The sequence below is a fragment of the Syngnathus floridae genome, chromosome 19 (genome assembly GCF_059516105.1).
Source record: "Syngnathus floridae isolate MCC-2025c chromosome 19, RoL_Sflo_1.0, whole genome shotgun sequence".
Classification (NCBI taxonomy): Eukaryota; Metazoa; Chordata; class Actinopteri; order Syngnathiformes; family Syngnathidae; genus Syngnathus; species Syngnathus floridae.
In genome coordinates, this window is record NC_142431.1 from 197,501 (window position 1) to 209,027 (window position 11,527).

At 56.9% G+C, this 11,527-nt stretch overlaps 3 protein-coding genes across 22 annotated transcripts in view; 2 read left to right on the forward strand and 1 right to left on the reverse strand.

The window, feature by feature from the left end:
* The window catches only part of fig4a (FIG4 phosphoinositide 5-phosphatase a), a 13,267-nt gene extending 8,137 nt beyond the window's left edge, over positions 1–5,130 (reverse strand). Inside the window, exons 1-3 of one of the 5 annotated variants that reach the window (XM_088361847.1) lie at positions 2,810–5,130; positions 271–370; positions 92–190 (exon numbers count right to left, since the gene is read on the reverse strand). In XM_088361847.1, coding sequence (XP_088217973.1) covers positions 92–190; positions 271–333 — 162 coding nt within the window. In that variant the 5' untranslated portion in view covers positions 334–370; positions 2,810–5,130. Of the gene's footprint in view, positions 1–91; positions 191–270; positions 1,221–1,256 lie in introns of those variants that run through there. The other 4 variants (XM_088361846.1, XM_088361848.1, XM_088361845.1 and 1 more) reach the window with 4 other exon arrangements.
* On the forward strand, positions 787–9,660 carry ak9 (adenylate kinase 9). 15 transcript variants are annotated; one of them, XM_088361798.1, is made up of 35 exons: positions 792–1,109; positions 1,259–1,362; positions 1,658–1,721; positions 1,807–1,859; positions 1,983–2,079; positions 2,148–2,260; positions 2,332–2,493; positions 2,559–2,696; positions 2,780–2,854; positions 2,934–3,029; positions 3,132–3,271; positions 3,349–3,665; positions 3,750–3,770; positions 3,848–3,963; positions 4,048–4,198; positions 4,322–4,357; positions 4,426–4,572; positions 4,648–4,823; positions 4,927–5,142; positions 5,217–5,450; positions 5,522–5,643; positions 5,753–5,972; positions 6,048–6,113; positions 6,190–6,396; positions 6,566–6,784; positions 6,871–7,087; positions 7,212–7,413; positions 7,617–7,763; positions 7,838–8,055; positions 8,131–8,327; positions 8,405–8,574; positions 8,653–8,751; positions 8,974–9,076; positions 9,157–9,271; positions 9,384–9,660. In XM_088361798.1, the coding sequence occupies exons 2-35, from the start codon at positions 1,273–1,275 to the stop codon at positions 9,605–9,607; spliced, it is 4,968 nt and encodes a 1,655-aa protein (XP_088217924.1). In that variant the 5' UTR covers positions 792–1,109; positions 1,259–1,272; the 3' UTR covers positions 9,608–9,660. The 15 variants fall into 15 exon arrangements, 14 of the variants coding, with proteins under 14 accessions (XP_088217927.1, XP_088217926.1, XP_088217918.1 ...); XM_088361796.1 differs by having other exon boundaries at positions 791–1,109; positions 4,426–4,823; XM_088361795.1 differs by having other exon boundaries at positions 790–1,109; positions 3,848–4,198; positions 4,426–4,823.
* Positions 9,661–9,812: 152 nt separating this feature from the next.
* On the forward strand, positions 9,813–11,034 carry LOC148381267 (uncharacterized). 2 transcript variants are annotated; one of them, XM_088362012.1, is made up of 3 exons: positions 9,813–10,135; positions 10,559–10,716; positions 10,880–11,034. In XM_088362012.1, the coding sequence occupies exons 1-2, from the start codon at positions 9,932–9,934 to the stop codon at positions 10,694–10,696; spliced, it is 342 nt and encodes a 113-aa protein (XP_088218138.1). In that variant the 5' UTR covers positions 9,813–9,931; the 3' UTR covers positions 10,697–10,716; positions 10,880–11,034. The 2 variants fall into 2 exon arrangements, with proteins under 2 accessions (XP_088218138.1, XP_088218137.1); XM_088362011.1 differs by having other exon boundaries at positions 10,559–11,034.
* Positions 11,035–11,527: the final 493 nt, after the last annotated feature.

An 11,527-nucleotide genomic window follows, 5' to 3' on the forward strand; every position in this document is an offset into this window, starting at 1 on the left:
AGGGCGCATTGGCAAGCGGTCGCAAACACCCCAAGAAGCGGCTGTCTGACATTAGCTGGCGGCGGCGCCCTGGTGCTAACTCAGGGCTCACCTTATCGTCAATGATGACCAGGTCCTTGGGTTCGGTGCGGTCGATCTTCAGCACTCTGTGTTTGGTCTGAGCCTGATTGCTCCCCACCAAAAAATACCTCTGCAAAGGGCAAGACCAAGAGAAAGCGATTGCCCAAGCTTCTGTTCTCCTTTCTTTTGTGATTGTCGTGATCCACTTACGGCTCGGGTCTCGTACAGAACCATCCTCTGGAGTCCACTTATGACAGCTGCAGACTGAGGCATCTTTGCTCAGGGTGACTGACTGAGCGAGCTCAGGCTGCTACAGACAGACAGACAGGCAGGCAGGCAGGCAGGCAGGCAGGCAGGCAGGCAGGCAGGCAGGCAGGCAGGCAGGCAGACAGACAGACAGACAGACGAAGACGTACGCATGCATGTAAGAAGCAGAGTTGCAATTGGGTGTGGCTTCCCAACAATTCTGCTGTCACCACCGTTGAAGTAGTCAAGCGACGGACGCTTGTCTTTAACAGACGCCAGTACACATTTCCCCGCAGGTACCCAAGATAAATGCTTTCAACGTCCCTCCCAATAAAACGTGTTTTGTCGGCATGAGAATGGATGGAGCTAGCATATTCAGGCACGCGACGGCGTGAATTTGTTTAGGTCAGGTGACTTGATTGTCATCAACGCGGAAGCCGTCAGTCAGTACGGCGGCCGGCGAAGACCAAAAAGTACACACGACTTGGCTTACTTTCGTTTCTAACATTCACTTTTCAAAGCCGCATGGTATGCTTTTCAAATAGTCCCTTGAATCAAAGGTAGTGCTTTAGTCGAATATCTCTACCGAATCGCCGCAAAACAGGCGAAGGAAATGCTTGTTGACAGTTGCTATGGTAACAGACGCCACCGTCGTGTCATGACACGGAGGAAGGGAAGCTGTTCTTGTCAATATTTTCTTTTTCAGTTTTCATCGCGTGAGAAAGTGTTTTCTAAGCTACCGTTCCCAACAGGTTAGCTCGTCACCACCGAGTGTGTAGTAACACTTTGCAGCACCAAACCTGGTAAGAGCTGCACATTGACGTCATGGCTGCTCAAATATGTCATACAGTATCGTTCGTTCAGTAAGTCTAGGGATGCGATGATTACTTTGACCAATTGATTTAGCCTTTATTCACCCATTTCCGAGCGGTAATCATTTGCTTTCTTACAGTCATTGAAGGAGCGATGGATCTGGTGGACAATCTGATCGAAGACGACGCCGAGAGAGAGCGTCTGCTTTCCAAACCGACTTGCTTCCTTGTGGTTGGAAGGCCGGTAGGGAAATGGTCACTTTTGGTGGAATACACTCATTTGACAAGATGTGAAATACTGCCACCTTGTGGTGCTATGTATGCTCCGTGGTTCAGTTCAATCAATAAATGCTCGTGAAATGAAAACAACTTTCACCGTCAACTGGAGAAATGTTGTTGCTCAAGTGGCTTTGTTTTCCTCAAAGCTTCTGCGTTGTTTGTTTGGAATCCATTGTAAATGGAGGCTCACTAACAAGCGCCAATGCTTCACTGGCTCAGTCAGCCCCAACAACACACATTTGGGACATCTGCCGTTGCAGGGCGTCGGCAAATCCACCCTGGCCAAAAACATTGCAGACACCTGGGGCTGCGTTTTAATCGACGGTAAGCGTCTCATCTCTCTCGGTCGCTCGCTCGCTCGGCCTTTTCAGTTTGCTCATTCCGTCCCATGGTCCCCGCCCGACGCCAGACACGGAGGTCCTGGACTCCCACATCAGAAGTCAAACAGAGGATGGCGTGAAGGTAACACCTTCTGCACTGCGCAGAGCAGAGCAGAGCAGAGCAGAGCAGAGCAAAGCAGAGCAGAGCAGAGCAGAGCAGAGCAAAGCTCCTCCCGCCCCCACACTAAAGCCAATCTTTTCACAGCTCCTGGATATCTTAAATGCGGGCAAAAGCATCCCGGAAGACGTGGTTCTTGGCCTCATACTGGACATGTTGAGCTCCACCAAAGTGGAGCATTACGGTGAGGCTCGCTTAGCCGCCGCCGGCACGTCTTCGTGCTCCGAGGCTGAAACGGGTCACACGCGGCAGGCTACGTGTTGAGCTGCCTGCCGTTCATGTCGGAAGAGGGCGTCGGCGTGGAGGAGCAGATGGAAACCATCAGGAAGCTCAAGCTCAAGCCGGACTTCATCATCAACATCAAGGTGATGCCGCCGCCGCCGCCGCTCCTGGAGCAGCGCAAACAAAGCACGCCAAGATGTGCTCCCGCTTTCAGTGTGCCGACAAGGACCTGGTCCAGAGGCTGTCCAGTCAGAAGCAGCACCCCTTGACGGGCCTTCTCTACAATCAAGATCAATGGAAAGTGGACAATGAGTTCCACGTCACGGGATTCATAGAAGAGGAAGGGGCGGAGGAGGAGGATGAGGAAGACTCGCAGGTCGATACTCAGGCTGACAGGCAGAAAAACAGACCCTTGGCCACCCGCCACTTGTTGTCTTGCAGGATGAGGATGAAGAGGAAGAAGAGCAAAGCGCGCCCAGGTGCACCATCGACCAGCTGGTGTGGATCCCCGAACGCCAGGCCAAAAACACTTCTTTTCGAATCAACGCGTACAAGGAGATCATCCTCAGGCCGCTGGAGGTATGACACGGCACGGCACGGCACGGCACGGCACCAATCGTCGGCGCAAACTGGCTTTGCTTGACGCGGTCGTGGTCGTTCAGGACTACATGATGGACCACAACCCCATTTACCTGTTGGAAGTGGACGGAAGCGAGACCCCGGACGAGTTGCTCTTGGTAAGCGGCACAAACGGCACGGCCCGTGGGTCCAGCCAGCCAATCCCACCCATGGACGCGTGTCCCCGTGGCCTTCTAGTTTGTCCTGTCCCGTCTGGCATCCATGGCCATCCAGCGCGTGTCCGTTCCGGTGGTCCTCCATCAGGACGAAGAGCTGCCCGAAGACATAGAAACGGTCAGTGGCGATTTTGTTCCGAGCGCGCCCTACCTCCCTCCCTCCCTCCGTCCTTCCGGTGTGTGCCAACGCCGCCACAGCCGGCTCCTCTCTGCTTCGTAGGAGGACCTCCTGAGGTTCATGTCCTCCTCCAGGATGCTGGTGCCGGGCTTCCGCTGGAGGAGGAGCCGCTGGGGGCGAAGTTGTCCGGTGGCCCTGAAGGAAGGACGGCTCGTCCCCGGAAAACCCGAATTCTCCGTTGGGTGGGTGAGAGGGGGGGGGGGGTTGGGGGCGGCGCTTTGAAGGCGCCGTGGTCTCGAGCGACTTTCTCCTCCCGCAGCTTCCGGGACAAAATGTACATCCTTTCGTCGCAAGAAGCCTACGACAAGTTTGTCAGCAACCCTAGGCGCTACCTCCTCCCGCCCATGCCCAGCCCGCCCTGCAGGGTGTGCATCATCGGAACGACGGCGTCGGGGAGGCCCGAGCTCTCCGTCCTGATGGGCGCCAGGCACAACGTGTCCGTGCTGGAGCTGGAGAAACTGGCCGAGCCCCTGCTGGCCGAACTGGAGACGGAGTGGCTGGCTAAAGTCAAAGAGGACAGCGTGCTGGCCGCCATGGAGAAAATCAGGACCAAGCAGCAGAACGAGCAGAGCTCCGGCAAGTTGCCATCATGGCCGGCCGGCCGGCTGGCTGGCCGGGGTTTGTCGTGGCGACCTCACCTTTGATCCTTTGCCTCCTCAGACGGAACCCCGGCCGTGGAAGGTGAGCGTGCCGTGCCGCTCGCGAGATGAAAAGGAGCCAGCGGCAGGCGGAAACGCTCTTGCGCTCGCTCTCCTCAGTGACCGAGAGCCATCCCGAAGTGGTGGCCCTGGTGCAAACGGCTCTGGAAGAGGCCAAAAAACAGGACGCCGCCAAGGAAATCTACGCTCAAGCTCTGATGAAGGTCGTCAAGGAAGTAGGCACTTTTTCCATTCAGAACACCTGCGTGCGCCGCCGCGCCACGCCGCGCCAGCCATCAAAAAGCATTTTGTCTTCCCAGAACGAGGCTTGCCACCAGGGCGCCGACGTGGGCAACGGCTGGGTGCTGGACAACTTTCCCAGGAACGCCTCGCAGTTGGAGGCTTTACAGCGCGCCGGGATCCATCCCGATTTCCTCTTCTGCCTCATGCACACCGAGGGCACTTTGCCAGGTAAGCGGCGGCGGCGCCTGGCCTGGCCTGGCCTGGCCTGGCCTGGCCTGCCCTGGCCTGGCCTGCCCTGGCCTGGCCTGCCCAGGATGGCCTTGTCATTGCTCCGTTCCGTTCCCATCGCAGATCAGAGCGGCGCTCCACAGACAGAGAGCGGCGAAGGTAAGAGTCGCTTTTCTTCCCCCCCAAAACGTCAAGCCGGCGGCTCTCTCACCGACCGCATGTGTCAGATAAGGCCGAGCCCAAAGTGGAGAAGGATCAGTTCACCAGACAATGGGAAGCCCTGCAGCTCTCGCTCAGCATCAGCCACTCGGTGCTGCAGACGGGCGGCAGGCGCCCCGAGGAACTTCTGGATGAGATTGTCCAGCTGATGGAGAGTGAGTTTGGAATCCACGGTCCTCGCGAGTCCGTAGCGGGCCAAATGGCAAAAACCACGTGCGGCCCTTTCACAGAGCCCTTCAAGTATTTGCCCAGAGAGTTCTCCGCCGTCGACTTGGACGAGGAAGCGGAAGATATCGAAGCCATCGAAAATCTGGAAGTGGACGACGACGACGACGACGACGACGACTCCACCGAGGACACGGCCGAGGAAGAGGAGGAAGAGGAGGAGGAGGAGGAGGGGGACGACGTCAGTGGAGGCAGCCCCTTCTAGACAGATGGATACAAATGCTTTCAGCTTTGTCTTCATCTTTCCAAACGATAGTTTGAAAATGCTTCTCTCGCTCTCAAAGTCAGAATCGACGTCCGACGCCAATTCCAAGAGGGCTTTCGGCGACACCTTCATCTTCTGCCCGGTGGTGCTGAAAAAGCACAACACGCTGGTGCCCGGCACCGACGAGATATCGGCCAAGTATCGTGAAAAGGTCTACTACTTCTCCAACGTGGACGCCAGGGAGGTCTTCATGCTCTCTCCCGAGCAGTTTGTAGGCCGAAGCCAGCTTCTCAAGGTACCGGCCGGCGGGGGGGGGGGGGGGGGGGGGGCTATGAGCCGGATCCATTGCAAGCTGCCCACCTCTTTCAGCCTCCCGCCCTGCGCATCTTTGTGCTGGGATGCCGTGGCTCGGGCAAGACCACGCAAGGCGAGTGGCTGGCCAAGCAGCTAGGCCTCTTCCACATTCAGTTCAGGGAACATCTGCAAAGGCTTCTGGCGCCAAAGATCAAGCAGCGGGTCAACCCCGCCGACGAGTCCACCGAGGAGCATCTCAAGGCCTTGAAGACGGCCGTCGAGGACGCTCAAGGGGAGGAGCCCCCTGAGGTGACCCGGCCCGGCCCATGGTGACAAACGGAGGTGCGCTTGGAACTTCCTCTTCTTCCTTTGCCCATTAGGAGGACGAGGGGCTGACCGATGAGGAAATCGGCATCAAAGCCTACTTGGCCGATGACGTTCCGTTGAGTTCGCAGGTCCTGGAGGAGATTGTCAACCCGTACTGGAAAAAGGAGCCTTACTTGTAATGCCATGCACGCGCGTGCGGCCGGTCGGACAGACGGCCGGTCGGACAGAGGCCGGCCTGCCGGCCTTCCCTCCGACAGTGTCCAACGTGTTGAACGCCCTTTCAGGTCCACGGGTTTCATCCTGGAGGATTTCCCTCACAACACCGAGGAGGTGCAGCACATGATGCAGCATCATCTTTATCCCGACGCCGTGGTCACCTTGATGGCAGGCGTGGAGGACATCCAGGCGCGCCTCTTGCCCAAATTCTGGAGCAGGTGGCAAGCTCACTGCCAGCGGCGCGAAGCTTTGCTCGACATCCTCCGCGAAATACACACCAAGGCTCGGGTAGGTCCTCCTCAGCCGGGCGGGCTGCCGCTGCACACTTGCGCCGCTGAGCGCTGTTTGCCTTTCACCACGCAGGAGGAGAACATTACCAAGAGGAGGGCGGAACTCATGGAGGAGAAAGCCGCCTCTTCCACGGCCAAAGTAAGCCACACGTGAGCGAGCGAGCGGTGTCAAACCACGGCCACCCTTTGACGGCCATTTCTCGTCACCAAACCAGTTTAGTTGCCGGGCGGAAGACGAGGACGACGAAGACTCTGCCAACATCGAGGACGAGATCGAGGCCATTTTGGAGGAGGAGTACCCGGTGGAAAGGTACGACGAGTTCAAGGACGACGACGAAGCCGAGGAGACCACCACCGAGAGGCTCAACACGGAAATTGAAGAGCGTTACGTGGCCGACTCAAACAACATGGCCATCGTGCTGGTAAACGGGATACGGTGCCGCCGCCGCGCATTCGGGTGGTGGGAGCACCTCGCCTAGCTTAGCCTAGCCTAGCCTAGCCTAGCCAGCACAAATCAAAGGCACTCTTTTGGAGCCCTCGTCCGTACATGTGCGAGGTTTTTCCCTCTTCCCCTAACCCCTTCCCACACAGGAGGTTCTGAGCGAACTGAAAATTCCCCGGATATCCATCAACGCCGCCCGCAAGACGCCCGTCGTCCGGCGCCAGCTGCTCCTGAAAGTGGAGCCGCTGCAGCTCAACCGCGAGTCGCTCTTCCAAAAATGCCAGCCCATCTCGTACAATCTGGCACAGCTGCTCCTGCTTTACTCGTACAAGTTCCACAGCGCCTTTGGCTGCACGGACCCGGTCAAGGTAAAGTTGCAAACGCCGCCTTGCCGGAGCGGCCGCCGTCCGTGCGTGCGTGCGTTTAACCACGACCAGCCTCGTCATCCCCGCAGCGCTACGGCGAGAGAGAGCTGATCCAGCCCGTGCTGTGGCCTCTGGAAACGGCCTTTCCCGTGCTCTTCAACCAATACATCTACTTCTTCGGCTCCAAGAAGAACCAGCAAACGTTCATGCTCAACCCCTTGAAGTACCTCAGGCAGTCAAAGCCCTACCCGATGCTCCCTGTCAAAATGGCCGTCGTGGGACCTCCCAAATCGGGCAAAACCAGCGGCAAGTGCCTCGATTGCTCCTTGCTTCCTTTTTTTTGGTCTTAACTTTGGCACAATTCCTTCCTTCTGTTTTCCATCTGCCGTTCCCTCAACTTTTCATTGCATTTGCGCATTTGTCGACGCAGTGGCCACCATGTTTGCGCAGAGATACGGTCTGGACCTGTTGTCCATCGGTGGCGTCATGCGCCGCATTCTTGAGGAGCAGGAGCACAGCGACCTGGCGCTGCAGATGAAGCTGCATCTCAACCGGGGCCTGGTGGTGCCTGATGAACTGGCCATCGAGTGCCTGAAGAAGGTGCTCATGAGCTTGGTCTGCAGTACGCAAGGGTGCGTCGGCAGTCCGTATTTGACTCGATGATCACTGCACTTCATATGAACGCACTGCCGCCGTGCCGGCTTTGGCCACCTGGGGGCAGTGTAAGAATCTGAGATGCTCTTATCGAGCCGTCTCTACTCCTCCCAGCTCGTGACCAATATTTGTCACTCTTTGCTGAGGATAAAGAAGATATACCTTTTTGGTGGCATTCCAGGTACGTGCTGGACGGCTTTCCCATGACCATGAAGCAAGCGGAACTGATGCAGGCCAACAGCATCATCCCCATGATGGTGGTGGAGATGGAGCTGGATACGGTGGAGGTGCTCAAGCGAGGCCTGGCCAGCAAGATGGAGGAGAACAAGTCCGAAAGGCTCGACGTCGCCCTCGGACGACGAACCGACGGCGCTGACCCGTTTGCTTTCCCCCTGGCGACAGGCCTCACCTGATGCACGACAGCGCCGAGATCCTCCACATTCGCAACACGTGCTACCGGCGGGAAGCCGAGCTGATGAGCCGCCACTTCCGCCAGCAGTACGACAACTGGATCCCGACGGACGGCCTCAAGAGCAAGTGGTACATCTGGGAGCGCCTGATCAAGGAGATTAGCGTCAGCATGGAGCACGTGCACACCTACCTGAGGAGAACCAGAAGCGGTAAGAGCAAAAGGAGGGAAGCTGGCCTCCCGGGCAGCCGGGCGTGCTCCAACCGTGCGCGCATTGGTGATGCAGGTCAAGCGGGCTGCATCAACAGGCAATGCGTCACGCCGCAAGAGTTTCAGCGTCGGATCGGAGAGTTTGCCCACTACTGCCCGGTGTGCCTGGCTCTGCGGGACCACCTGGTGGACTGCTCAGAAACTCCATCGCTCACGTACGCCGCCGAATACAACAGGCGATATTTCAAGATGTGCGACGCCGAGCATTTGGAGGTCGGTCAAGCCGCCGAAAAGCGTATTCGGTCGCGACGCCCGCCGGCGCTCTGAAGCGCGATGCATTTTTCCGCCAGATCTTCCTAGCCAGTCCGGATGAATTTGTCAGCCCCCGCTGCCCGCGCCCCCTTCCGCAAGCAGACCGGCTTCCGAGGAAGCTAACGGAGGCGGAGGTGAAGAACAGATTCCCTCAGCAAATTGAGATGAAAGGCTTCTGCCCCGTCACCTATCTGGACGGCAAACTGAGGTACACCCGATGAGAAGAAAAACGACAACAATGGCCGAGACAACCCCTGGCTCCTTCCCTCCCTCCCTATCTCACAAGGTACGAAGCCCTGGTGCACGGCAGCTTGGAATTTGCGCTGGAATACCGAGAGCGGCTCTACACTTGTGAGACCAAGGAGAAGCAGTACAAGTTTTTGAGGTAAGCCAAAGTCTGTTTGTGTCACTGACTGGCTGGCTGGCTGGCTGGCTGGCTGGCTGGCTGGCTGGCTGGCTGGCTGGCTGGCTGGCTGGCTGGCTGGCTGGCTGGCTTGATGGCTGCCTGGCTGGCTTGATGGCTGCCTGGCTGGCTTGATGGCTGCCTGGCTGGCTGGCTGACTGGCTGGCTGGCTGCCTGGCTGGCTGCGATGCTTCCTTCCTCAAGCGCTCCGGAACTCTACTGGGACCTCAAGCTGCCCAGTAAGGTTCCCCCTCTTTGCGAGCCCATCACACTCACCTCCCTCCCCACACTGGGCTACCTGGAGCAGGTTAGAAAGCAGCCCAAATGTCAAGCTGTCACACTTCCCCGGAGGAGGAGGGCCAAACGGCCATTTGTTGTGCTCCCAAGGGTGTGGCGGTGGGGGTCATCAAGGCCATGACGGCGGTGGGGTGCCTGAAGCCCAAGTTTCCCTTCTTCAGTATGGAACGCTCGGCTCTCCACTACCTGGCCTTCTACATGAAAGGTAGGCCCTGCCAACCTCCCTCCCTCCCTCCCTCCCTCCCTGCCTCCCTCCCTCCCTCCCACCAGCTCGCGCCTACTAACGGCTAGCCAAGCTTTTGCCCCCCCCCCCGCAGCATTCAACCACAGAAGCACGGAACACATTCGGCAGATGTACAAGGAGAAGTTGGCCTGCTTTGAGGAGAAGTGCGAGCTCATTCCCTACCTGAGCTCGGTGATGAGAGCCAACTACAAGCTCCCCAGCGAACGGCCCGTGGACTTTGACTTGAAGCTGAAAAAGTTTCTGGCCTTGAGAGTGGCGGCCCAGAGCCAAGCGCCGTCTGCAAATCCAGCCTTGTGATTGATCAATGTGCTTATGAACACAAGAATAAAGGAAATGGACATATGCACCTATATAGTAGTCACATCTACTTTTGGCTTCCAAACATAGTAGTGGGGGGGGGGAAATGTTGCATTTCATTGAAGCACCCAAAACACGATTGGAAGCAAAGTGCAAACAAGAGGAGGAGCACCTTGAAGGGCTTGGCGCCAGCTTCACTGGAATGCAGACAGCTGTGGACAGCACACTGGACGTGGCTCTCTGTCCAGGAAGCTGAGGCCCCACGTCACCCCGCCTGAGGCCAGCCGGCCGCAACATCCTCCACAGCCAGCCTTCACAACCACCATGAAGCCCAAAGCAGCGCCACGAATAGCGCGGTGGCGCCGGGCCTCGTACCAGCAACACGTGGACTGCGAGGAGGCCGAGCAGCGGCGCCGGCAGGTCCGCTTGGCTTTCTGGGCCCAGCGCTACCGGCCGCTGCACGAGCGACAAGTAGAGGAGGAAGTGGAGGGGAAGAACAAGAAGGAACAGTACAAACATTTGAGAAAGGTTGGTCACCGCTTAGCTATTCTGCTTATTTCGTGATCCAATGAACGACCGACCGACCGACCGACCGCTTGTTTGATTTGGTCATCCGAGGCTGCGTATGACAAGAATGCGTGTAAGAATGCATCATTTTCTGACGTACACGGTCAGTTTTCGGCTGCCTTTTCTGCCTCTGTGAAGCGTCACTTCAAATGACACACAGTTGAAATTGGACAGCTTAGCAAGCACGTACTGCATGGTCGAAAATTGCATTTCATTAGACGTCCACTTTGCCATCCATCTACGTATGTATTTCCCGTATAAAGGAGGTCAGCGGACAATGGTGTTTCCATTTGGAGTGGAAGCTGAGGAAACAAGCCCCGCTGGGCCATTGTGGTTGTACACAAGCAATGGTCCGCGCTGTATTTGCCAACGTTTGTCTTGCAGAATGTGGGCAAAGCACTGCGCTCCACCTGGAAGTGCCTCATGCTGGGCCTGTACAATTTGGCTTCGTGCTACTCCACGCCCGCCAATGTGGTTGCCACCTTTGTGCCAGACTTCAGCCCAGCAAGGAACAGAACCTAAACAGCTCTTCTCTGCATTCAGTCAGTCAACCGTGTCATAATAATCATCCGTGATCATTTCCATTAGATGGCCTTTCTCCTTAAACGTTAGCATTAAGCTAGCTGACTTGTAGAAGTAACAACGGTTTGGTTTAATGTTTACTTTTGGGCCCAACCAATACAGATTCTTTTTTGTTTTTCAAAGCTGCCGAAATGGCTCGCTCTGGTTAAACGGAATGGCAACACCGCCCCCCCGCGGATGAAAGAGGTATTGCCTGGCTGTCAGCGCGTGAATATCAGAGAAGCGTGTGTATCTGGCGTGATGTTTGTGTCAAAAATAAAAGCGCACACATTCCACTATCCATCTCAGAATTGAATGTACACAACAGAAAAATGCAACGAAAACAATAAACATCGCATGGGTGATTCATTTGACTTAGCTTTGCCCGAACTCCGGCCGGCCGCTGCTCCGAATGCTTCCAAGTCCCATGCACTTTTACATCTCCACACACAAGGCGGGCGGGCGGGCGACCGACCTCCCAGCCGGGGCTGCCTCGCTGGTTTTCATCCACTGCATCTCCTCTGGATGGGCGGCGGCCGTAAAGGAGTCCGTCCATTTGTTTGGGATTCACGGAAGTGGTCGCCGACAGTATTTCCCTTCCACATGCCAAAAGCGTGCCACCCCGAGACGATGTCTTCATGTGCAATTAATAGCATGCAGCGTGAAATGGAAGCGACAAGGACTTTGCACAGAGGGAGGCAGTCATCGTGGCGCTCGCTCGCGCGCAAAGGGACATTCAATTAGCAGGACAAGGGTGGCCTGGGTTGCACGGTGGACGTGACGTCAGGAAGG